The sequence below is a fragment of the Eleutherodactylus coqui genome, chromosome 6, assembly GCF_035609145.1.
Source record: "Eleutherodactylus coqui strain aEleCoq1 chromosome 6, aEleCoq1.hap1, whole genome shotgun sequence".
Lineage (NCBI taxonomy): Eukaryota > Metazoa > Chordata > Amphibia > Anura > Eleutherodactylidae > Eleutherodactylus > Eleutherodactylus coqui.
Window position 1 is genome coordinate 125831167 of NC_089842.1, and position 25294 is coordinate 125856460.

The 25294-nt window shown below is 44.2% G+C and overlaps 1 protein-coding gene across 2 annotated transcripts in view; it reads left to right on the plus strand.

The window, feature by feature from the left end:
* Positions 1–10445, plus strand: part of TRIP11 (thyroid hormone receptor interactor 11) — a 49955-nt gene extending 39510 nt beyond the window's left edge. For both annotated transcript variants that reach the window (XM_066607541.1, XM_066607542.1), the window contains exons 17-21: positions 2571–2652; positions 4503–4617; positions 4703–4825; positions 4907–5045; positions 6849–10445. In XM_066607541.1, the coding sequence (XP_066463638.1) occupies positions 2571–2652; positions 4503–4617; positions 4703–4825; positions 4907–5045; positions 6849–7048 (659 nt within the window). In that variant the 3' untranslated portion in view covers positions 7049–10445. The remainder of the gene's footprint in view (positions 1–2570; positions 2653–4502; positions 4618–4702; positions 4826–4906; positions 5046–6848) is intronic.
* The last annotated feature ends 14849 nt before the right edge of the window (positions 10446–25294 follow it).

A 25294-nucleotide genomic window follows, 5' to 3' on the forward strand; every position in this document is an offset into this window, starting at 1 on the left:
CGCAGCTATTTTACTGCAAATCCGCATGTGACTTTACCCCGGTCAATGGGCAAAATCCATGTGCGGAATTTCGATGCGTTTCGTTGAGGATCCATCACTTCATCATGTGGATTCATACGGAAACGCATCTGTGAAAAGCTGAGCGTCATTGACGTGGTCGTGATCGCTACTTCCCATGGACAATGGGCATCATGTCAGGAGCAGGTCTAGTAGACCTTCATGCGGGCACCTTGTCTGGAGCCAGACGTTTGTTTTGTAGATCCACCAGCACTTTCCTAGTTGGAGAATGTCTGATAATCTGGCACCTTAGTGGACCTCAGCTTGTCGGATTATTGGACTTTTTCTGTTTTAGGATGTATGCAGAAGCGGTTGATAATTCTCTTTCTAATCTGCAGACTTCAGTCTGATTTAGCAGTGAGAGAGTTACTTCCTGCTTTAGACGTTCAAAAAAAAAAAAAACCTATTGAAATCGGTCCCAAATGCATTCTCAGACACAGGCGCAGCCAAATCTCGTGAAGCATTTCTTTATGGACGTGCTGGCAGCCGGCTGGATTCGCACAGAGACCCAGCTTTGCCAGTCGCACTTTTCTGAATTGCCTTAAATGGTTAACAAATTGATCCTGACCATTCCTAATCTTTGCTGTTTCCAAGTCCAGATCCCCCCCAGACGCCGGCCCCAGCCAAAACTTTTTTTTTTTTTTACTGCAAAGTAAAAATCTCTTTTACCTGAAGCCAGCCTGAGCCAGAACCTGTCGTGTATCGAAATGACTGCTGGGGGCACACAAGACCCCTAGGGGTGGGGCAGTGACTATCTGCACTCCTCCTCGTACTTCAGCCTACAGCTTGACACCTACCCCTTCCCCCAGTCTATTGGGGTGCTTTTACATGTAATAATAATGGTTCACCCGAAACAATGTCACCATTTGCTCATCCGCTTCGGCAATCAGTTTACGACAAAGATAAATCGCTTGTGGGCTTTTTTTTAACTTTTACAGAATTGTTCAGTTTTGCTCCATCCTCTTTTCTTGGCGGTCAGCTGCCGGACCCCTACTGGTGCTGAGGTTGAATGACTCCTAGCATTGGTTCTGTGGGAGAGCCGACCACATTTGTGCAACCATCTCTTCATTGTCCATAACGCCATGTGGATATGAATGGGTGTCATCTCTGCATAAACGCCAGCAGTGGAAACTGCTCCAGGACCCCCAATGTGTCGTACATCCTATGCAACTGTGGTCTCCAGCTATGGTGAAACTACATAGAATCCTGCACTGAGCAGGTTGTTGGACCCGATGACCCCGGAGGTCCCTTCCAACTCTACCAGTCTAGGATTTTACATCTCTCAGCATGTTGGGGGTTTCAACCATTAAGTGGGCTCTGTTTGATTCTTACAGAGGACCAACTCCGCTCTATGTAAACCTCAATGGGCGCCCCTGTAATGCATGCACAACCCAAATGCCCTAGAGGAAGAACCACATTCTGCATTCTGGTGTCCCTAGATGCACCTATAACTAAAGAAGAAGATGGCTTATTCACTTTGTGGTTCATATTTTTGCGGTCTGTCCATTGGATGACACACGGACCCATTATAGCCGGTTAGACGATACACACATAAACCGATGGGCCGTGTGAAAAAAAGATTACATGCACACTATTGTGCAAGTATTCTGGTTGTTTTCATGGTCAAGACTAGGCAGATGTACGCTCTCCGTTATCTTTCACTTCTGAATTTGCGGATGGCACATGGGCTTGCCAATGTGAATTTACCCTTAAAGGGGTTGTAGTAGGATCACACGTTCTCCCCAGTCCGCAGGATAACTTGCTGATGGTTGAAGTCTCACCACTGAGACCCCACTGATCTCTGTTTGTTACTGCGGGGTTGTTTCTTTCCCCACAGTGACATCAGAATGAATGAAGTATGTGCAGCCGGCGCTCCATTCATTTCAATGGAGTTTACGAGAATATCTGAGAGCTTGCCACTCGGCTATGTCCGCAGTTCAGTTGAAAATGATTGGATTGTCAGCGGACCTGCACCACCAGCATTCTATTCAGTCTCCTCACTGCGGACCTCTGTTCTTGGGATCAATGGTGAGACCTCCATCCGTTGATCAGCACGTTATTCTGTGGATAACTTGTGTTCCTGGTAAAACCCCTTTAAAATTGGCACATGACACATCTCAGCACTGATTTTCTTTTACTCATACCACTAAACTCTTGGACCCTCGTATGATTGACTCGTCTAGACGCTGATATCTACATATATGGAGCAGGCATCTGCCTATATGCGTTCTCACACTTTGGGTGGAGAATCCATGAGGGAATATTTAAGGTCATTTACTAATTGGAAGAACAACATTCCACGTCTTCTGGAAATTCAAGAAAAACAATGCCGTCTGCTCGGCCCCTTCCCCTTCAGTATACCTAATAGTTTCTTGGATCGCGTTGGCGATACTTTGTGATGTGGAAAGCAGATATCGTTAATAAGAGCAGTTCTAAGAGGGGAGGGGGGAGGGGGGGGCTATCCTCTGCAACGCGCCCGTCAGTAACTGTATAATATGCTTGTATTTCTTCAGGTGACCTCAAGCAGGAGATGCTGGACGATTCTCAAAATAAGCTGATGAGCCTACTGAACAGCACAGAAGGGAAGGTTGACAAGTAAGTGACTTCTTCCTGCAGCACTGGATGCAAGATATATGGTGCCAAACACAGCAACCATGTAATATTTGTGAGGGTTAGTAAACCTCTGTACACTTTAGCGTAATATTTAGTCTTTTGTGACTTTGTGCACAAGAGTAGTGCTGATGTTGCTTTCCATCAAATGCTCTTCTCCATTTACACTCAAAGCTGCATTCAGGCTTCTGCTGGTTGTCGCCGTTTGACAAACATGGAGCTCTTGCTGGAAAAGCAGATCCCTATTCTCTAATCTTGAATATTAGCAGCTGTTAACCCTTTCCAATCTACTGTCTGACGTCTGCCTACATTCTAATTGAAGCTTGTACAGCTCCAATGTCAGAAGACGTCCGACAGGATATTATTAGTCTATTGCCATCCACTCCGCTGTCGGAGCCTCTCTGGCGCACACACACTGGCTTTAGCCAGCAGATGGCACCGTTGTATAACAGCAAAAAGAGAAAGCCTTTTAGGAAACCCTGAATCCAAAATTGGATTGGAAAGGGTTAATGTTACATCTCTCATGGTGCTGCCCAGCACAGACCCTGAACCAGCAGAGGGGCCTGTAAGAGCAGAAATCCTGAAGACCAGGAACAAGGAACTCAACCGACCTGTGACTGCAGCTTTCGATGTGATTGGAGCACAAGACATTATATAATTTAAGATCAATACGAGATAACTAAAGCAAAGGCTTTTCAGTTGTTCAACTTTTCCAATAGAGGTAAAGGAATGTTCAGCAGTCGAGCCAAGATCATAATGTGAATGTATAGCCTGCGTCCGGTGGACAGGTTTGCATATCCCTGCAGGGTTCAGACCCTGATGATGTCGCACTGGGCTCTTTCTGTATAGCTGATGTCATTATTTCCCTGTGGTGAGATCTGAGAGATATTAGACAGATCTCTTGAAGACCTCGATAGCTGCGGGCACTGACAATTACTTCCACATGTGGAGCGGGAGGCTCTTGTAAACTGACTGCAAAACAACAAGGTTCATTGTTAAAACAAGAGACACAACCACTTATCTAATCCCAGTGGGACCGGTATGATGATGATGTCCTCGTTACTATAATCTCAGTATTATGGATACACAGGACAAATCTCGCTCAAATGAACAAAAGTGTGCGATAATCGTTCCGCCTAAACGCGAGCCATCATGCGCTTTTCATTTGTCGCTTAGTTTCAGTCTGCATAAAAATTACAATTTGCTCACTTCTCGTTACGTCTAACCCCCCCCCCCTCCCATTCAGTGTTTCATAAAGGAATATGAAGCGCGGAATGAGGAGTAAACGCAAAGTGAATAATTCTCAAAGATGATCTGCCTGTCTGAACACTCTGCCGGAGTGCGAGCAAATTAGTGGTGACGTCATTTGCTCGCTTGAACGAGTATCAGCCAGTGTAAATGGGGCGTTACTCTGTGTAGAAAACCCACTCAATGGGTTTTCCACATAAGTAGAAAGTTGCAGCCCATTCCAATTGCTAATTTGCACCCTGTCCTAGTTCACCCCCTTGTCCTGGAATGGGCAGGGAGGTTGTCGGCAGTTAGGATATAGGCACACACGAAGTTTGGGTCCAGCAGGAAGGAGGTGTATATATAATTCCTTCCTTTTTTATATTTTCCATTCTTTTTTTAATCCACTTCTGGCTTTGGCGCAAAAATACATTAAAAACTGTCACAAAAGTTGCAGATTTGTTTCCAGTCCAACACAGGCTTGTACAACATCGTCTTCCCGCTCCATCCTAAACTCTTCCTTCCTTGTACCACTCATGCATACAGTTTTCTGTTCTACCGGAGACTGCAGCACTACATCTAGGCGTTACATGTCTCTCTTTTTGCAGGCTGTTAATGAGGAACCTATTTGTTGGCCATTTCCATACCCCGAAAAATAAGCGCCACGAGGTGCTGCGGTTGATGGGAAGCATTCTTGGGCTGAACAAGGTGGAGATGGATGAAGTAAGTGGTTGCAGAATTTGACTTATTGTTGTAGACTTCATTGACTTTAGCAGCTTTTACTACTAACCAGTTTACCCCCTTGCAGCTTCTGTTGGAGGAAAATCATGGTATGACCCGATGGGTGACAGGCTGGTTTGGAGGGGCAGCCGTTCACTCCAAGAGTGTCCCTGGTACCCCGCTAAGACCCACCCAATCCCTGCTTAATAGGGTATGTTCACATTTTTATCTGTTAATTGTTTTTGTTTTCTCCAGATTGATGTGATATTTATATTGTTTTGTATCTTTGCAGTCTTTCTCTGAGCTGTTTGTCAAGTTTCTGGAGACAGAATCCCTACCAAAACTCCCCCCCCTGAAGCTGACAATGCAAGACATGGCACCACTAGGGGCAGCCACTAGCGGGAGTCAGAGCACCACTGCGTTTCCTCCAGGTATTGTATATGTGCACCATACTGCTGGTATATGACAGAGTGACCCTACACAGTGCAATGGCTAGACATATCGTCATCCTGCACGGCATCCATCATCACATTGAAACAAAATCTACAGCTGATGGTTGGATCCCTCACCGTATGTGATCACTTCTGATACAGAGCAGGCTTCCCACCTCCACCCTTGTAATCGCTTCCAGAGTTCAAAAGTCATGAGATTGACTTTGCAGCAAAGGAATTACCGGAGATGTGTTATGTACTGGATAAGGCATTTTTTGGAGCCTGCCATGTGATAACAATCGGCCAGTCGGCAGCAAGGGAGATGAATCCAGGGTCACCGGTTATGGCAATAGGAAAGGATGGGCTTTGCCTTCATCCATGTTTTTTGTGAGCTTTTAAATATAATAGCAAATATCTTATCATTTTAACCTTGTCAGATCCTCCTGGCCTGGGTGGCCAGTAGTATCCACTACTAATCATCTCTGATTATTCAGCATGCATCCTGGCGACAGTGGCCAATCTTTCTGCACCCTATGGCCTACACCTGTGCAGGGGGACATGCTGGATTCAGTGCTACATGTGTCTGCTGTGCTAGAGCTCTTAGCTGTAAAGCATTGTGCATCTGCTTATAACTGTATTCCATCTAATTTATATTGATACAGATGCACCGTCATCTCTGCATAGATGCAATCTTTGTGTCCCAGCGCAGATTCTAATCCAGGATCATAATTTATTTTAGAAAAGAACCGCCAGCCTAAGCATTCCCTATAGACATCACAAAAATGGCAACCGTAGGAGAGTGTGGGGATGGGGCAGTCTCTGGGTGAAATTCATCTGCCATTTACGAATATGCAAAATGATAAAAACTGGTCATGTAGGAGCTTCCACAGAAGAGAAAGCCAAAAGGAGTCCAGTCTCACAAGAAGGGGAAAAGGCATTATGAAAGTTCGGTAACTTTTGACTTGCTATGTATGTGCCAAGGCAGGCAATGGCACATGTGGGAGAAAGGAGTAGGCTGGTGGTGATGTAGAGCTACCCCGGGATGTCTATCAAGCCAGAAAGGGCGCAGTTGCAGTCCAGATTGCTTGACTTTTCCTGATATTGTTCACTGCTCAGAACGCACTTTTAATGGTAATTTCATACAATGCCTGAGTTTTTAAAAAATTACTTTTGCAATTTGGCTGGATGTAACAAGGTTTCTATTCACTGAAAATTAGGAGGAATTGAAACTAAGCATATTAGGCATCATGTCCACGGGCAGAATTGAATTGTGGAATCCGCAGTTCAATATGCCCATAGACGTTCATTGCGCATCCGCAGGGATGGTAAACAGCTGCAGCATGCTCCATTTTCTGCATTTCCCACATGAACAGCTTCCATTGAAGTCAATGGAAGCCGCCCGTGTCACAGATCCGCAGGAGATTTAAAAAAAAAAAAAAAAAAGCGGCACTCCAGCCAGCATGCTGAGGGCATCCACCATGCAGAAGAGAGAAGACCTGCACGGCAGCCAGACATGTGAGTAAACTTTTTTTTTTGGCCTCATGGCTGCGGGCACGGGTAGAAACCGCTGGGGGATTCCACACTTGGAAACCGCACGTGCCCGTGGACATGAGGCCTTAGAAAGTTGCAGAACATTACATTATTCGGTGATTTGGTTACACTGGACTGGCCCGGCCATTCTATATGAAGGTTCAGGTAGCTTTTTGTCCTAGACAGATTAAACACTGCAGTTTTCCTAGAAATTAATGTTTGCTTTTTTTCTCTCTCTTCAGCATTGTATTTACATTCCCTTCTGTACTTTAGGATCCGGACCGAGTCGACGGCAGGAGTCCAATCCTTTCCTGGCCCCTCGCTCAGCTGCCATTCCCCTCATCACCTCTTCGGGCACATCAGGGCACCTGCTCATGAAGCCAATCTCAGAAGCCCTGCCCACGTTCACACCCATGCCCGTCTCATCTGATGCCAGTGCTGGGGCAGTGCTGAAGGACCTCTTAAAGCAATAGACTGGTCTGTAGCAGAGACTCTGGAGCAATGTAGCACTTTATAAAGAAAAAAAACTATTGTATATAGGAAAACCCAAAGAGGCCTTCATTGTACAATCTGAAGACTGTTTATTTAAGAAGAGATCTGCCTGAAGCATCCTGGACAAGTCCAGCGCTTGGTGTCCGGCAGTGGCCGTCGGCATCATGTGCTTTGCTATTGGACACTTTATTACAAAGGGACACTAGGCTCATTATAGGAGGTTAATTAGATGTAAATAATGAATTACACAGAATCCATCAAGACGAGATATTGCCACATCTGAGAATGCTACATAGGTTGTGTTTTCAAGGCGCGCTGTTTCTTTAATGGGTTTGGCTATAAAAAAGCAAGAATGGCATTTTCCAATTAGGACAGTTTCATGCAGGTAGTATGGTGCACGGCTGGTCACATTGGCTTCACTTTAGTTCCAGCAGCACCAAATCTGTTCAGCGTCACACACCATGTGTTAAGGGTTCAGATTAACATCCCTGCCAAAGTTCACACAGTGTTATATTCTTCCTCACTTGCTGCACATGCACGCATGACGGGAGGATTCGGGGAGGCAGAGTTTTTGCAGTTTAAAGCGACATCCCTTTTTTATCCTTCATACTCTACAGTTGACGATGGACACTGTTATTTGGGCATGGTGGTATTTCATATGTAGAAAAACCATTAATTCTTTGCTTTTTAGGACACTGGGAAGACAAAAATTACATGAAAAACTTCTAATATTTTGTAGATTTGATTGAGAAAGTCAGGTTGGGTATATAAGGGGGGTATTGAATGGAATTCTATGCAAGTAGAGTTTATTGACTTTTACAGAGCGATTAAAGGGCTGCTCCAAGAAAAAAATGGCCTTGTGTGAGATCTAGTGCTGGGCCTGAGAGGGCGGAGTCTAACGCTCAACCAAAGAAAAGTCATGCTCCACCCCCTCGTTCCCTGCACTAGGCGTCACACAGTGTATCCGTACTTCCTGGGGTGCTGGTTTAACCAACGTAAAAAATCTGTACTGATAGGTAATATCCTATTTAGACGGGAAGACCGTCTTCTAAACTACTGCACAAGCGAAGATTGTTAGTGCTCGTGCGGAGTGTTTAGACAGGCAGAGATCACCGCTGGCTACTCGCTCAGTGCTTCACCTTCTATGTGAAACTGCTGAGCGGGGATGGTTTACACTCAGCGAGAATCCAGCGATGGTTTTCATGCTACCTGAAAGTGAGCGACCAATGAACTGTAAACAAATGATAAACAATGGTTGCGACAATTATCACACAAATTCATTTTTTTGAACACATTTTGCGCGATCATCGTCCTGTGTAAATGGCCCCTACGTCTCATACCTGTGGTTGTATTTGATATAATCTTCTAACATGGTTGCAGGAAGTCTGAGAGCGACACGAGTGATTACAGTTGTCCGGATTTAACATCTCAATCACTGGTAGTTAACAGCACCAAAGCCAATTGAAATAAACTAAAATAGTTTCTAAGTATTTTAAACACATCCTGAGACTTTCTTCTCTTGCAGAGAATTCTCCTACTGGCCACCATTTTATCCTCATGGGGACGCCCTGTATGCTCCATTCCTGGTTAATTCCCTAATATAAATGTCTTATTTTACTACTCTAGACTCTGTTTCATCATATTAAGTGTAGGGTCAGACGTGGGTTTCTGCCACGCAGTTTCCAGCATGTATTGACAGCATCTGCTGCACAGACCAGAAAAGTTGGGCCCTTGCATTTCATTGGCTGTTAAAGGACTTCTACTTCCAGGATGCTGTCAGCCCATGACTATCACTGCTCACGTAAAACAAATACGTTTGTTTTCATAGAATTTTCTGAGAAACTAAATTATATTCTTTAAAAAAAAAAAAATCACACAAGCTTAAAGGGCCGTTCCAGTCGTGCAGTGGATAGGCTTTGCTTCACCACTTTAACATTTTCAAGATCTCTGCTTACTGTTGATGAATAGGTTTGAAAAACTATTCTGATAATGTCCAGCTGACTACTGTGGTTGTCATAATTGGGGTTTTCAGTCATTGGATGCTAAGTAGGTTATTTTCATTCACCGGCAGCAATTGGGAACTTCAAAATAGTGCCTGTTAAAAAGTTGGAAAACTTCTCACTTATACAGTGATAAAAATGTAGAATAATGCTGGGTGACTTCCTTAATCTTTTATTGGTCACTGCTGCTCCCATTCATTGAAGTAAAGGGACCTATCACCAAGATGGGCACCAGTTCTATGTCCTATGAAAGCTGAACTAGTGAGCTGCGTTCTCCCTCCTTAATGCCTGCCTGAAGAGCCAATCTAACAAGAAGAGTTAGAGTGAACCTGTCACTTGGAACGTGCTGTATAAACTGCAGGCATCGTGTTATAGAGCAGGAGTTGCTGAGCAGATTGATATGTAGTTCTATGGGGAAAGATTCATTACAAGGTGTATTTCATTCATTTATATCTCTGCTCATTCTGAGCTGAACAGTCCAATGGGCGGAGCTATCAGTGATTGACACTTATTTCTGCATGCAGTCATACACAGCTGTCAATCACTGATAGGACCGCCCATTGGACCTCTAAGCTCAGAATGTACAGAGATATCAATGAATAAAACACAAAGTTATACCGAATCTTTCCCCATAAAACTATACAACAATCTGCTCCGTTCCTCCTGCTCTAGAACATGCCTGCAGTTTGGGCACCATGTTCATGCTGACTGGTTCCCTTTAAGCTCAACCACCCAGCACCACAGAACCAGGTTCCTCCAGTGTCCTTGAAGCGATTCTTGCCAGTAATGACTCCAATGGAGCGGGCCATATGTGATCAGCTGTGTTCCCCATCTCCCCTTTTGTTTGACGCTTCAGTGGGATGCAACTGCTACTTTGACACTTTTATAGATGCTGTTGTGTAAAGACCACTATGTAGGTGACCTGGTCCCTTTAAAATAATTTTTTGGTAAAATAAGGCCGAATTCACATTTACATTGGATCCTCCGGTTCTGCTACAGATCCGGCTCCAAAAGCTGGGTAGCTGAGCAGAAACCGCTCGGACCCCATTATGGTCAATGGGGTCTGTTAAGCTCCATCCTGAGACCAGAGCCATTTGGTCACGGGGATTCCTCTTCACTGGACCCAAACAGAGCAGGAAGGCGCAGATGTACAACCATCTTAAATCCCACGAAGCTCAGTGCTCGTTATTTCTGGATTACACAATAGTTCCGCACCCCTTCCCCTGCTCACTATGACACATCTGATGTCACCTACACATTTTGTATACTTCTTACTCCTGTATATTAGTTTTCTGTTACAATATATCCAGAAGTTCTATGTATAATTGCAGGGCTATAGTGTGAATATGATGTATAGAGAATAAATTAACGAATCTCATTCATGTCCTCATTCATGTGTTTCATAAAAGAGCCTCGACTTGTGTCTGTCAGTGCTTCTTCACACTGGCATGGGCGATAGCGAGCCGTGATTCACGGTCCAATATCACCCTCACAATCCTTCTGAAAATCCCTGGATGTGAGGCGTCTTCACATGGAAACAACATCGCATCACTGCGGGGATGAAGAAATGTCACAGCTGCGAATCGCAATGTTCGCCCATTGAAAACAATGGGCGATATCGCAAAAAAGCATATGCTGTGATTTTTGTTCATTTATATTTTTTCCAAGCAGCATTGCAGGAGTGAAGACGCCGCAAATGAGAATGAAACCATTTAAAATCCGTGGCCTAATAATCATGCGTTTTCACTCACTCTCGCGTTGTGAGAAAATTGCGTGATTTTCTCACCAGTGTCAAGGTGCTCTAACAGTTTTGTCATGGGAGCAATTGGCTGCCTGTCTAGCAATGTACATTCACTATTAGACTTAACACACGCTACTCTGACTAGTAACACCTAGGGGACTGCAGGTGTTTACACTTTAAACCCTTTTGGATAGATATGGCTTCTGCTGTTACGAAAACCCTTGGGTGTGCCAACAGAGTGGCGGCTGAATGGTGAGCGACTAGGCAGCCAAGTTGAATAAGTCAGGGTTCAGTACTGGGAGCTACTGAATATCAGAGCCAAAGGATAGACTAGCATCTACACTGCACTGGAAAAGTCTTCAGACCACCTCACTTTTTCTTACATTATGTAATGTTGTGGCCTTGTGCAAATTAAAATTCAGCTTTCCATCAACCCTGACCGGTCTGTATCTCCCAGCTGCTGAAAAACACCCCACAGGATGATGCTGCCACCACATGCTTCACTGTAGGGATGGTATTGGGCAAGTAATGGGCAGTGCCCCGTGTCCTACAGATATTACTCTTAGAATGGGGGCCAAAATGTACCGTCTTGGTTTCATCAGACCAAAGAATCCTCTAGACCTGTGATGGCGAACCTTTTAGAGACCGAGTGCCCAAACTGCAACCCAAAACCCATTTATTTATCGCAAAGTGCCAACATGTTAGGGGGCGGGGCTTATCACAATGTATGATTTTACCCCCATCGTTCTAAAAAGGACAGGGCCGCTTCAAAATAGACAGCGTGCAGATTTTGACTGCTTTTTGGATGCGTAAATGCTGCAGAATGTCCTCAGCAGGAATTTCATGGTCACGTATAAACATTCATTCATCCAAAGAAAATCCAATAGTACAAATGTAGTTGCAAGCAGCATCAGGGGTGAAAATCACATAGGATATTGAAGCTTCTCGTTTAAAATACCATCTTTAATCCATAATGCATAAAACAGCAACGTTTCGACTGGATTACCCCAGTCTTTCTCAAGCCAATGTTAAAAGAAAGCTAACACATGTGTACCTAATATACTTAAACACACCTGTCAGGGAAATTTCTGCGTACAGCACCAATCGGGCCCACCCCAATGCCCCGCTGCCGGCGGTAAAGAAGAGACACCACACACGGAGGTCTGGTATAGTTCCTCACACGGGGACATGACTGCGCACTTTATTACAGATTACATGGGATCTTATACCCTTTGGTCTCATCACTAGGAATGGGTGATGGGCTCATTGGCTCAAATTCACCGCATAACCATATATGTAAAGTCCGGATTTCCGGCTGAGGCACTGATAGTCATATACGTAGTTAAACAGTCGTTATCTTGATACGGCGCCTCTGGGAAAACAGCCAAGCACACGGCCTTCGTGTTCGGTTCTGTATCATCTCTGAATTTCTGGACACATCTCTCTCTCAGCCTTGCAAACTTTTGGAATATCTGATGTAAGGCGACAGATTAAGTTTTTTCTCATTTGGAATTGAATAGAACTTGCATATAGGTATAAAAGTATAAAAAACATATGGTGATATATACATATACCCTCACAAACCCCCCTAAAAACTTAATATGGAGATCAAGCACCAGGCCTTGCACTCTTCCTCGGTCGCCTCTCCCTTGCGTCAGGGTTTCCCCACTGCCCGTAAGGCCCTACTCCTAGGAGGGGGGATCCCTACCTCACCTCAGAAGGAGGCCATGGATTCCCTGGGCTCATTTCCGGGCATCCATACCCTCTATCTGTACAAGTTAACACCCCACAGGGTGCGACCTCGCCGGTCTTCTGCACTATCCCTAGGCAAATGGGAATTCCACTGATAGTCCATCTTAGAAGATCGGGCCAGGCGCAGTACTAGTACATTTCTCCATTCTTCTGGTAACGTACGTGGTTGGCATTTTCGGAACTGGCTCTTCATCTTTTTCAAACAAGGTAAATGTTGGTGTCACATTGTCCAGTCCCTTACTCATACTCTTTTTGATCAAAGGGATAATACACATACAGGAAGTTACATACCCCACCTTTTTCTGCTAAAATCATATCCAGGCCACTCTATTTTGGAACGCCATGGATGCAGTGGGCCTAACTGGTCAGTTAACCCTTTCAAAGCATGCCTGGTGTAGTTTACAAACCTCTGCTGATTGTAATAGATATAATTCATCCAATCTACATTATTATTAACAGTGACAAAAGCAAATAAGGACTCAAAACCTGCTTTAACCTGATCTCTAGAATTAAATTAGTCTGGCACCCCCCTTGGCACTCCTCTTGCATCTATGTATACATGTGGATTAAAGTTACCACCTGGAGCGTCAACTTCTCTCTTAGCACGATGCGGTGTTGGATTCTCACCCTCAGTGTAGTCTTCATATTGCACATTTGATTGTATTAATTTGTTCTGATCCCTGAAACAAGGGGCTAGTGTACCGTAGTCAAAGGTGTGTGTTAGAGGAATTGTACCACATTATAGCATGTAAAGGATATGCAGGATCATGAGTTCTGTGCTCCAGGACCCAGGGCCTTTTTGCAATGGGAGGTGTGGATCCAAGTAGGCTTTCTTTCGAGCTTGACTGCAGTTGGGGTGGTGAACAGCATCTGGTAGGGACCTTCAAACCGCGTTTCTCTCTCAAACATTTTCACATAGACTCGGTCACCTGGTTTCAGATTGTGACACTCATCTGTAGGACCTGGGAGCAAAGCAGAGACTGTAGAATGCATTATTGACAATTCCTTGGAGAGACCTATGACAACATTAACAAGAAAATAATTTCCCAAACTCAGCTACTGTGGCATGTACCCTCCGGAGAAAAGAAAAACCTAATGGAAGACACTCAATTCAAGATTTGCCCGCTTTCTTCATTGCCTTTTGTATCTACTTTCCCACTACTCCGCGGATGGTAGGGTGTGTGAAAAGTCTGGAATATACCCAAAGCAGACATGATGTGTTGTATTATTTCACCTGTGCAGTGTGTACCTTTGTTTGACTCAATCACTTCCGGTACCCCGTATCTGTGGATTACCTCATTCATGAGCTTCTGTGTGGTTACCTGCTTTTTTACTTTGGTAACAGGGTAGGTCTCCGACCTGAAAAGAAATCAACAACAACAAGCACATATTCATACTTCCCAACAAGTGGGAGCTGAGTGTAGCAATCCCTGAAATGGGTAGAGTGGCCCCGGAAAGTGTTATGTGGCAAATTTACTTCTGCCCTGTTGCTTACGGCAAAGATCATGCAAAATTGGACAAATGATGCAGCAGCTACAGAAAACCCAGGAGCCACCTGTCCTCGTTCAAGCGTTGACATCATTGCTGCTTTGACAGGTGCGTCTTTCCGTGCATCAGCTGGGCCATTATGGGGCACAGGGACCGTGGTAGGCAAGTTCTGTTGACTGTTCACCATACGCTATCCCTTTTTAGTCCATTTTTCCTTTTCTTCCTTGCTGGCTTGTAACTGTAAAGTCCTTAGTATATCAAAGTCCAAAGTTTTTATCAAAGTCCAAAGTTTAGTCAAAGTCCAAAGTTATTGTTAAATTCTTCTTTTCTTCTTTTCTTCCACGGCTTCAGGGCCGCTGCCTTGCTGTGTGGTCTGTGATGGCGTTGCCTCTTGCTTCTCTGGTGTAGGAATTGGTGTGAGCTCTCCACTTTGTCAGGTAGAAGTAGGGCCTCCATGAGACTCTGCACCGCTGCACCATTCTTAATTGGCTGTCCTGCTAAGGTAAAAAACTATCTGGCCTTCCATGTTGGGCCGTAATCATGAGCTATGCCAAATGCATACCGGGAGTCAGTGTAAATGGTTGCCGTCTTACCTCTCGCCACTCTACACGCCTCAGTGAGGGCCTTCAGTTCCGCTTCTTGTACTGAGACATGCGGAGGCATAGCTTCTGCTTTTAGGACATCTTGTTGTGTGACCACTGCATATCCAGTGTGGAGTCGTCAATCACCCTGGGACCATCTATAAAAAACAACTCAAAATATGCATTGTTAACAAGGGCTTTCAGTAACTTTTTAAAAGTTAAATTTTCTTGTTGCATCAATGCCTGACAATCAGGCTGGTATTTTATTTAAAAAAGAACAGAACCTTGTTGCAAAAAAAATAATAATAATTAAAAGTGGCTGATTTGCAATACCTAGATCATCTATGCCTTCTCCTCCCCCCCCCCCCCCCCCTTTGAACCAGGGTACTCAATTGAAAGCAGAGTAGCCGGTTTAAGGTAGTACAACATTGTAAAAAGATTTGATGGATGCAGATAAGGCCTGTAAAATGTTAGCACCAATAACAGAGACATGAGTTACATCGGGGCAGAATAATCTACAAACACCTATTAATATTGGAAATGTGATATCCTTTAAGCAAATTCATTATTAATCTGTTCCTGCCTGCAATGTCTTATCAAATTTGAGAGAGACAAAAAAACTTTTACTAGCTGCTCAAGATCGTCACCCCCTCCCTTGTGGACAAGAGGGGTGAAACATTACGTCCTTTACATCATCTAGCTCCACCCCCTCGATACTGGTCGCTTGCGTCTTTTTTCACACCTTCATTTAAGCTTAACAGTCTAAGCATCCACATCTCAAACAAGTAAAGTCTTATGCATGGGTGGGGGGGGGGGGGGGGACTTTTATCCCCAGTCAATATCTGCATCACACATTTTACATTCATCACAGCCGGAACACGGGTCATTAACTCTCATCCATCCTGGCGCTCAAGTTTGCCCTGTCACCCCCCATTGAGGGTGTACCAATACATACAGATGCACAGACAAAAAAAAAAAGTTTGACAAACAAACATACATCAGTTGAAAAACATTGAGGTGAGTGCTATAATGTTATAAAGTACATGATTCTATTGAGATGAGATTGTGAATGAGCGCTATTTTTGACAAATTATGTGAAAAAGTTTGCTGAGTGACAGACATTCTCTCTTTCTTATCTACTGAAGCTATTATATGTTATATTAAACGCTGAAGTATTTTAGAATGCGTGGGTATCTTTCAGCCCCTCTTGTCTTTCTTTCTCTGTATTTGACCCTGAGCTGAAAGCCCCCACCTTTGCAAAATAACTGTTATCTCTCTACAAATATGCATTCACCGGCTGAACAGAGTTGTTTTAGTTTAACTATTCCCTGCATTTGAACTCATAAATAACACATATGTTGGGACCTTCTGACAGTGCAACATGTTCTTCATTTTCAACCCCTGTATTCTTAAAAGCCCCCACAGGATGTGAGTGGGGTATAACTTACACCTGTATGAAAGAGACCAAGACGTGTCCATTTGTGACCTCAGAACCCAGTAAGAATATACCTTAGAAATTGCTATATTTCCTGCCTTCTTAAGACAGTATAAATTCATTCCATTACAGCAAGCAAGGCTACTTTCCAGGGTTAGTATTGCATTTTCTCTTGCTTTGTTATCGCTTGACCTTGAAAGCTAGACACAAGCTGCAGCTTAAAGTAAACAATCCTTCCCCTCTAAAAGCAAGCTCAGTTAACCATTTGCACACATATATACATATATACACATACACATACATCTATATCTATCTAGTATTATACACCTTTTCCTCTCTCTTTGCCAACAAATCACATGCTTTGTAACTTTCCTCTCGACTTTGCTTGTTTCCCATATTTCTCTCCCTACCTAACTGCCAATGTAACCTTCAATAGACACTCTCCTGACACCCTCTTGATCACTTACTGTACTTTCCAACATTTCACTTACGGATACTTTCTTAAACAAATAATGTGTACATACTTTACTTTCTCTGACTGTCTCTCTGCTTCTCACTTCAGCACTTTCTAGCAACCCTTGGTCTTTCAAGGCGTCCTTCTTGGTTCTAAAGACCTCCTCCCAGTCCCTATATTGTAATCTACCGTGCGGGTCGATGTCACACATTTTCATAAGAGTTTTCTTACAGTTTACAAATTGGGACCCTTGTCTCTCCGCCATCAATTGATCCGCACGGCGGCAGCCCATAAGGGGATCTGTCTTCTTTAATAAGGTCTTACGCATATTAGAACAACAACAACAACAATAATAATAATAACACGCTCTATAGAGTGCATCCTTCTGACCCGAATTGTTAGCCCTTTATATATGGCAAAACAACCGAAGGCATCTCCTTCTATGGAACCAGTCCCATAGAGTGCATCCCTCTCAGCTAAACCATCAACAACTAACTAAACTAAAACCGAGGGTCTCTTCTTCTGTGGGACCTATCTCACAGAGTGTATCCCTCTCTGCTAAACCATCAACAACTAACTAAACTAAAACGGAGGGTTCCTTCGTCTATGGGACCTATCTCACAGAGTGCATCCCTCTCAGCTAAACCATCAACAACTAAAACAACCGAGGGTTCCTTCGTCTGTGAGACCAAATGAAAAGAAAAAAGAGAAAAAAAATTCTGCAGATACAACAAACAATCTCCACTATCGTTAAAACACTACGGACTTCAAAGTACAAATAAACTACAGACTAGTTCCTGGGTGAGCGATTGGTGCGCATATCACGGTCAGTGGTCCGTGATGGCAAATCCGAAGCCCACACGAGCTACCGTGTAGAACTCTTAACCCAACCCGTCCGGTCACAAAGCACAGATAGTCCCCCCCCGCTGTAAGACTCTCAGCGTAAAACACAACATAAATATATGCCGGTCTTACCTGGAGTTCTGTGAGTTGATCAGGCTCGGTTTGCAGCAGGACGGCTTCCCCGTGGCGTGGATCCGGGTGGACTGCGCTGCACGTCTCCGGTTTTACCGCCCCACCTTGTTGGGCGCCATTTGTCAGGGAAATTTCTGCGTACAGCACCAATCGGGCCCACCCCAATGCCCCGCTGCCGGCGGTAAAGAAGAGACACCACACACGGAGGTCTGGTATAGTTCCTCACACGGGGACATGACTGCGCACTTTATTACAGATTACATGGGATCTTATACCCTTTGGTCTCATCACTAGGAATGGGTGATGGGCTCATTGGCTCAAATTCACCGCATAACCATATATGTAAAGTCCGGATTTCCGGCTGAGGCACTGATAGTCATATACGTAGTTAAACAGTCGTTATCTTGATACGGCGCCTCTGGGAAAACAGCCAAGCACACGGCCTTCGTGTTCGGTTCTGTATCATCTCTGAATTTCTGGACACATCTCTCTCTCAGCCTTGCAAACTTTTGGAATATCTGATGTAAGGCGACAGATTAAGTTTTTTCTCATTTGGAATTGAATAGAACTTGCATATAGGTATAAAAGTATAAAAAACATATGGTGATATATACATATACCCTCACACATCCATCACCACACCAATCACATGTAATTTAAAAGATACATGGACCCACACTTATGTAAAGCCAGGTCCCATAGGACACTGGCTGATCCATATCAGCTGGAGCCGGGATTAAACCGTGCACAATAATAAATGTATTGAAACAATCGCTGCATAGGACACATCCACTGGTGCGGCACTCAATCGCGTCCCGTCCCCAGACGTGCTACGTCATAACGCGGTGCGGCGCTCAATCGGGCCCCGCCCCCAGACGTGCTACGTCATAACGTGGTGTGGTGCTCAATCGGGCCCCGCCCCCAGATGTGCTACGTCATAACGCGGTAAGGTGCTCAATCGGGCCCCGACCCCAGATGCGCTACGTCATTGCGCGCCGCGTCAACTCAGATCTTGTCATTTCGTGTGTAATGTATTGCGGCTGCGCCGGATCCAGGAGTATCTTTATCACGCGAGTGAAGGCCTTTGATTTCTGTGAAGGATTATTACTGATTGACCAGGGGATTACACGCAGTCTATGTGCTTCCTTGTGTGTAGTATTGTTAAGGCTATTATGGTCATTATACAGATAAAGAAAAGGTGGTGAGATCACATATATGGAATTGATGTTTTATAGACCAATGGACAGATTGACCCTCAAGGTGACACATAGTCAATATAATGTAGGTGTTCCCATGACAATTATCCAAGATGACAACAAAATTGGTATTGGGGCACAGGTATATGCGCCTATATATGGATTAGGCCTAATACAGCTTGGGTCAGGTGATGAGAATATGATGATATCCCCCTTGGTCTTATGTGCAGATAGAAGTCTCTATGGCCACTAGTCTATAGTACAACATAGCAAATAGTATAAGCGCGGACGCATGCGCCATTCATTCAGTTAGATCATGGCATCCTTCGGGTCATGTGAGGTGAATAGCGCAGCCGCAATACATTACACACGGAATGACGAGATCTGGGTTGATGCGGCGCGCGATGACATAGCACGTCTGGGGGCAGGGCCCGATTGAGCGCCGCACCGCGTGATGACGTAGCACGTCTGGTGGCGGGACGCGATTGAGCGCCGCACCAGTGGATGTGTCCTATGCAGCGATTGTTTCAATACATTTATTATGGTGCACCGTTTAATCCCGGCTCCAGCTGATATGGATCAGCCAGTGTCCTATGGGACCTGGCTTTACATAAGGGTGGGTCCATGTATCTTTTAAATTACATGTGATTGGTGTGGTGATGGGTGTGTTTAAGTATATTAGGTACACATGTGTTAGCTTTCTTTTAACATTGGCTTGAGAAAGACTGGGGTAACCCAGTCGAATCGTTGCTGTTTTATGCATTATGGATTAAAGATGGTATTTTGCGTCACAGAAGGGGAAACAAAAAAATTCAAAACGATCACAGAAAATGGCCGTTACTGACTGACTGAGGAGTGCATATAGATGCATCCTCCTCTCACCATGCAGGTAGCTGACTACCAAATGGAGGAGCCAATAACACCTGTGAGGGCACCGATGAGACACCCACTCACACTGCCTCCTGATAATGAGGGGGGTGGATGCTTGGTGTACACTCCCACACATAGTGGATACAGGGTGCCAGACCATTCTGATATATGTAGTTCACCATGCAGACCAGCAACCTATTAATGACGCCATGATAAGTCGGCGGGCTGCCCTGCATATCCATCAGTGAACCACATTGGTACTGCCACCCTGGGCTCCCCCTGGAGTCTTAAAGCCACGCTGCATGTGAATGATAGATAATAAATGCAAGGCATTGGTTGGATGTTGGCCAAGATACGTGAGCCCACTAACCACTTCACGGTTCCTTGCGTTGTAGTGGGTCCCTACACTAATATAAATGCATCACAGAAGGGGAAATCAAGAATTAAAAACAATCACAGAAAATGGCCGTTACTTACTGACTGAGGAGTGCGTATAGATGCATCCTCCTCTCACCATGCAGGTAGCTGACTACCAAATGGAGGAGCCAATAACACCTGTGCAGGACACCGATAAGACAACCACTCACCCTCATCCTCGCCCAGTAAGTAACGGCCATTTTCTGTGATTGTTTTTAAAGATAGTATTTTAAACCAGAAGCTTCAACATCCTATGTGATTTTCACCCCTGATGCTGCTTGCAACTACATTTGTACTAACGTATTACATGTGCGACACACCAATGTGAGTAAGACCTAAAGAATTAAGGAGGCCACTGTGATTTTAGGAGCTTTAAAGGGGTTGTCCCGAGGCAGCAAGTGGGTCTATACACTTCTGTATGGCCATAATAATGCACTTTGTAATGTACATTGTGCATTAATTATGAGCCATACAGAAGTTATAAAAAGTTTTTTACTTACCTGCTCCGTTGCTAGCGTCCTCGTCTCCATGGTGCCGACTAATTTTCGCCCTCCGATGGCCAAATTAGCCGCGCTTGCGCAGTCCGGGTCTTCTCCTCTTCTCTATGGGGCTCCGTGTAGCTCCGTGTAGCTCCGCCCCGTCACGTGCCGATTCCAGCCAATCAGGAGGCTGGAATCGGCAATGGACCGCACAGAAGCCCTGCGGTCCATGAAGACAGAGGATCCCGGCGGCCATCTTCAGCAGGTGAGTATGAAGACGCCGGACCGCCGGGATTCAGGTAAGCGCTGTGCGGGTGGTTTTTTTAACCCCTGCATCGGGGTTGTCTCGCGCCGAACGGGGGGGGGGGGTTTAAAAAAAAAAAACCCCGTTTCGGCGCGGGACATCTCCTTTAAGTGCAACAGCAGTTTTTTTTGTAGCTTCTCTAGATCAGTGCCTCCACACAATCCTGTTTCTGAGCTCTGCAGGCTTTCCTCCTTATGACTTGGTTTTGGCTCTGATATGCACTGTGAGTTGGGAGACCCTCTAAAGACAGGGGTGTTTCATTTTTAAAAATTCTGTCCAGCTGAATTGACCATCAGTTACTCCAATCAAGGTGTAGAAACATCTTAAAGAAGATCAAGAACTTAATTTCAAGTGTCCTACTAAAGGGTCTGAACACTTATGTCAATACAAAATGTTAGGTTTTGATTTTGAAAGAATTTAGAAAGATTTCTAACATTTTTTCACTTTGTCATTATAGGGTATTGTGTGCAGAATGATGGGGAAGAACTTTATTTTTTTTTTAATTTTCACAGAGCCATAACATGAAATGTAGAAAAATAAATAAATGAAAGTGTCTGAAGACTTTCAGAATGCGTTGTAAGTCCAGGTACAGAGCAGGGTTAAAACAAGGAGGACTACAAGGTACTAGAGGGGTATTCAAGCAAATGCAAGGTCAAAATCTAGGTATCAGAACAAATACAGGAGAGGAAATTTGGCAGAATGAGTAATGGGTTCAGGTTTACAGGAGTCAGAACAGGAACTGGAACACATCAAGACTCCACAATAATTGGCATGGTTTGCAGAGCTGCTTCATATGTCAAGTCCTGCTCTCCTACTGGTCACACTATCCCTCCCAATGCTTTGTCCACTGACCTAGTCGCTTAATTGGCCAATCAGCCAGACTTCTGGATTGGCTAAAAAGTTATGTAATTTAGTCAAGCAGCAGTGTTTCACGATTGCTAGTACTTGGCAACTGCAAACACGGGAGTGCATCTAAGTGTTACTATATCCCACGTCCTACAAGGGGCCATGGGACTCGAGTCCAGACAGTAGGACTCCAGGACGTTGCTCCTTTGGCATACTTGGCGCTTTTTTCTTTTCTTGCAGGAAGCAGTCTGGCTCTAGACTGGTTCACTTAGGTAATGTCTGGTAGCCCACCTGATATAGTGGCATGAGTGTCACCAATAGTCTGTAAGCCTGCATGGCACACTACATGTAACTGTTACCCTATAGAAGCCTTATCTATGCAAGTTTAATCGTAAGCAACCCCTCTCCCCAATGTATTGTAGGTGTGTGAGGTTCATCAGTATTTTGCACATGTGCTATCACCCCCATATAGCATTCTGTGATTTCTGAATAGGCATGTTACATTGGCTGCAGGACATTCAAGTGACAAAGGTAATATAAAATGTATCACATCTAATACTCATATATGCAAGTAACCAGGGGCTAGACCTCTATTTGCAGAGCCTTGGCTCTGTGTTTAGCCCAGTCTGTTACTGACCTATAAAGTCTGATCCTTGCACTAAAATTCCATTAATGCAGATGACAGGACATAAAGAATTATCAAACATTCTGGATCATTAGATGGTCATAAAGTGTAAAACAATTCAGAATGTGGCAGTGCTGTGTCAGACCATGAAAATAACTCTACCAGATGCAAAATTAGAGAAATTTAGGACAAATTTTATTTTTGTAGAATAACTGTGGTATTAAAGCTGTATAAACCCATTTAGGACCAAGCACTGTAAATTTACAGTGCTTGGTCCTGGGCTTTAAACCCAGCCGATAGTAAAAATACAGCGTAGGTTTAAAGTCCCTGCTTCTCCAATCAAGCAGAAGCATGTCGGGTTGTCAGCTGTTAGTCACAGCTGATAACCCGGAGGAGAAGGAAGGCAGGAGAGGTTTTTTAACCCTTTCTGCCTTCTCCTTTCCCGAGTACACAGCGCTCAATGAGCACTATGTACTAAGAAGTGAAAGTGGAAGTAGAACTTCAATTACAGGAGCCGGCAGTCATGTGACCGCCAGGATTCCCTGCTACAGACCCTGATCTGCTAGTGACTATTGTCACTAAAGGGGATATTTTCTCCTGTAACTTGGGCTCCTATGGATGCCACAGCTACAGTGGAAAAGTGTCAAATAAAAAAAAAACAAGAACGTTGGGATATATTCCGAAATGAGATTCTCAAAGCACAATCGTTAACAATCCCTAAAAGAAGGAAAAAGGGGAAGCATTTCAAAAGCTCAGGATAGATGAACATAGAACTTGCACAGATGTTAAAAAGGAAGAAAAATCTATTTATCAAATGGAAAGTCGGCGGGGATATCGAAAGAGGAATATAATGTGGTCTGCAGAAACTGTAGGGCAAGTGTCAGAAAAGCTAAAGCTAATAATTAGAGATGAGCGAGTGTACTCGCTAAAGCAAACTACTCGAGCGAGTAGTGCCTTATGAGAGTTCCTGCCTGCCCGTCTCAAAAGATTCGGGTGCCGGCGGGGGAGAGCGGTGAGTTGCGGGGGGGGGGGGGGGGGGGGGGGAGAGAGTGAGATCTCCCCCCCCCCCCCCGGTTCCTCCCTGCTCTCTCCCGCTGCCCCCCAAATCTTTTGAGACGAGCGGGCAGGTACTCTCATAAGGCACTACTCGCTTGAGTAGTTTGCCTTAGCGAGTACGCTCGCTCATCTCTACTAATAATGAATTGAGGCTTGCAACAGAGGCCAAAAGCAATAAAAAAAAGGATTTGGGAGGTATGTCAAAAGCAAAAGAAAAGTCAAAGATGCTATTGGATGTTTACAGGATGAAAATGGTGAATTGGTTAAGAATGACGTTGAGAAGGCTAAACTTTTAAATTCCTACTTTTGTATCTGTTTTCTCTCAGAAAGTAGATGGAACATCAACTGATCCTCCCTGTGCTATTAGGGGAATTAAAGAATGTAGGCTATCTGTAAGCAGAGAGATGGGGAGGGAACACTTAGCTAACTTATGAATTCAAGTCTCACGGTCCAGATTAATTATATCCTAGGATACTAAAGGAAGCAGCAGAGGTAATTGCTGAACCACTCATTGCTGAATTGGAGAAGTCCCAGAAGACTTGAAAAGGGGAAATGTTGCTCCCATCTTCAAAGGAGGGAAAAAGGTGGATCCAGGAAACTACAGGCCTGTGAGCCTGACTTCTATACCGGGAAAGATCTTTGCACAAATTATTAAACAGCATGTATCCAAGTACTCGGATGAAAATGGAGTAATTAACCAGAGCCAGCATGGGTTTGTAACAAACAAGTCATGCCAGACGAATCTAATTTCCTTCTATGACAGAATCACCGACTGGGTTGATCAGGGAAATGAGGTGAATGTAGTATATCTTGACTTAAGTAAAGCATTCGACAAAGTATCTCATACCATACTTACTGGAAAAATGATCAAATATGGTATTGACAAGGTAACTGTTAGGTGGATTCATAACTGGTTGAGTGATTATACTCAAAGAGTGGTCATGAATGGCTGCACATCCAAGTGGAAGAATGTATCAAGTGGGGTACCACAAGGCTCTGTCCTAAGGCCAGTGTTGTTCAATATTTTTATAAATGATCTAGAGGGAGGAATGGATGGGGAACTGATCAAATTTGCCAACGACACAAAGCTAGGAGGGATAACTAACACTAGGGAAGAGAGAGAGAATATTCAAAAAGACTTAGTCACCGCCCACTGTTCAAGCTTTTCTAACAGAATGGTATTTAACAAGGAGAAATGCAAAGTCCTACATCTGGGCAAGAAAGACGAAAAAGCACATACAGAATGGGAGAAATTGGACTAAGCAGCAGCACATGTGAAAAAGACTTGGATATACTAATTAGATCATAGACTGAACATGAGTCAACTATGTGATGCAGCAGTCAAAAAGGCAAACGCAATTCTGGGATGTATTAAGAGAAGCATAGAGTCTAGATCATGTGAGGTCATTATCCCCCTCTACTCTTCCTTAGTCAGACAGCATCTGGAATACTGTGTCCTGTTCTGGGCACCTTACTTTAAAAAAAGACATAGATAAACTGGAGCAAGTTCACAGAAGAGTTACCAAGATGGTGAGCGGTCTGCAAATCATGTCCTATGAGGAACGGTTAAAGGATCTGGGAATGTTTAGCTTGCAAAAAAGAAGGCTGAGAGAAAACTTAATAGCTGCCTACAAATATCTGAAGGGCTGTCACAGTGCAGAGGGTTCAGCCCTATTTTCATTTGTACAAGGAAAGATTAGAAGCAATGGGATGAAACTGAAAGGGAGAAGACACAAATTAGATATTAGAAACAAAATTTCTGACAGTGAGGTTGATCAATGAGTGGAACAGGTTGCCACAGGTGGTGGTGAGTTCTTTAATGCAAGTGTTCAAACAAAGACTGGACAGACATCTGTCTGGGATGATTTAATGATCATCATGCATAGTGATCATGGGTCCCTTCCAACTCTACCATTCTATGATTCTGATATTGCAGGAGGGGTGTAACTAAATAAGGACAACCCTGCTGATACTCAATGTAATATTTGATTTTCACGCTGCATGTGCT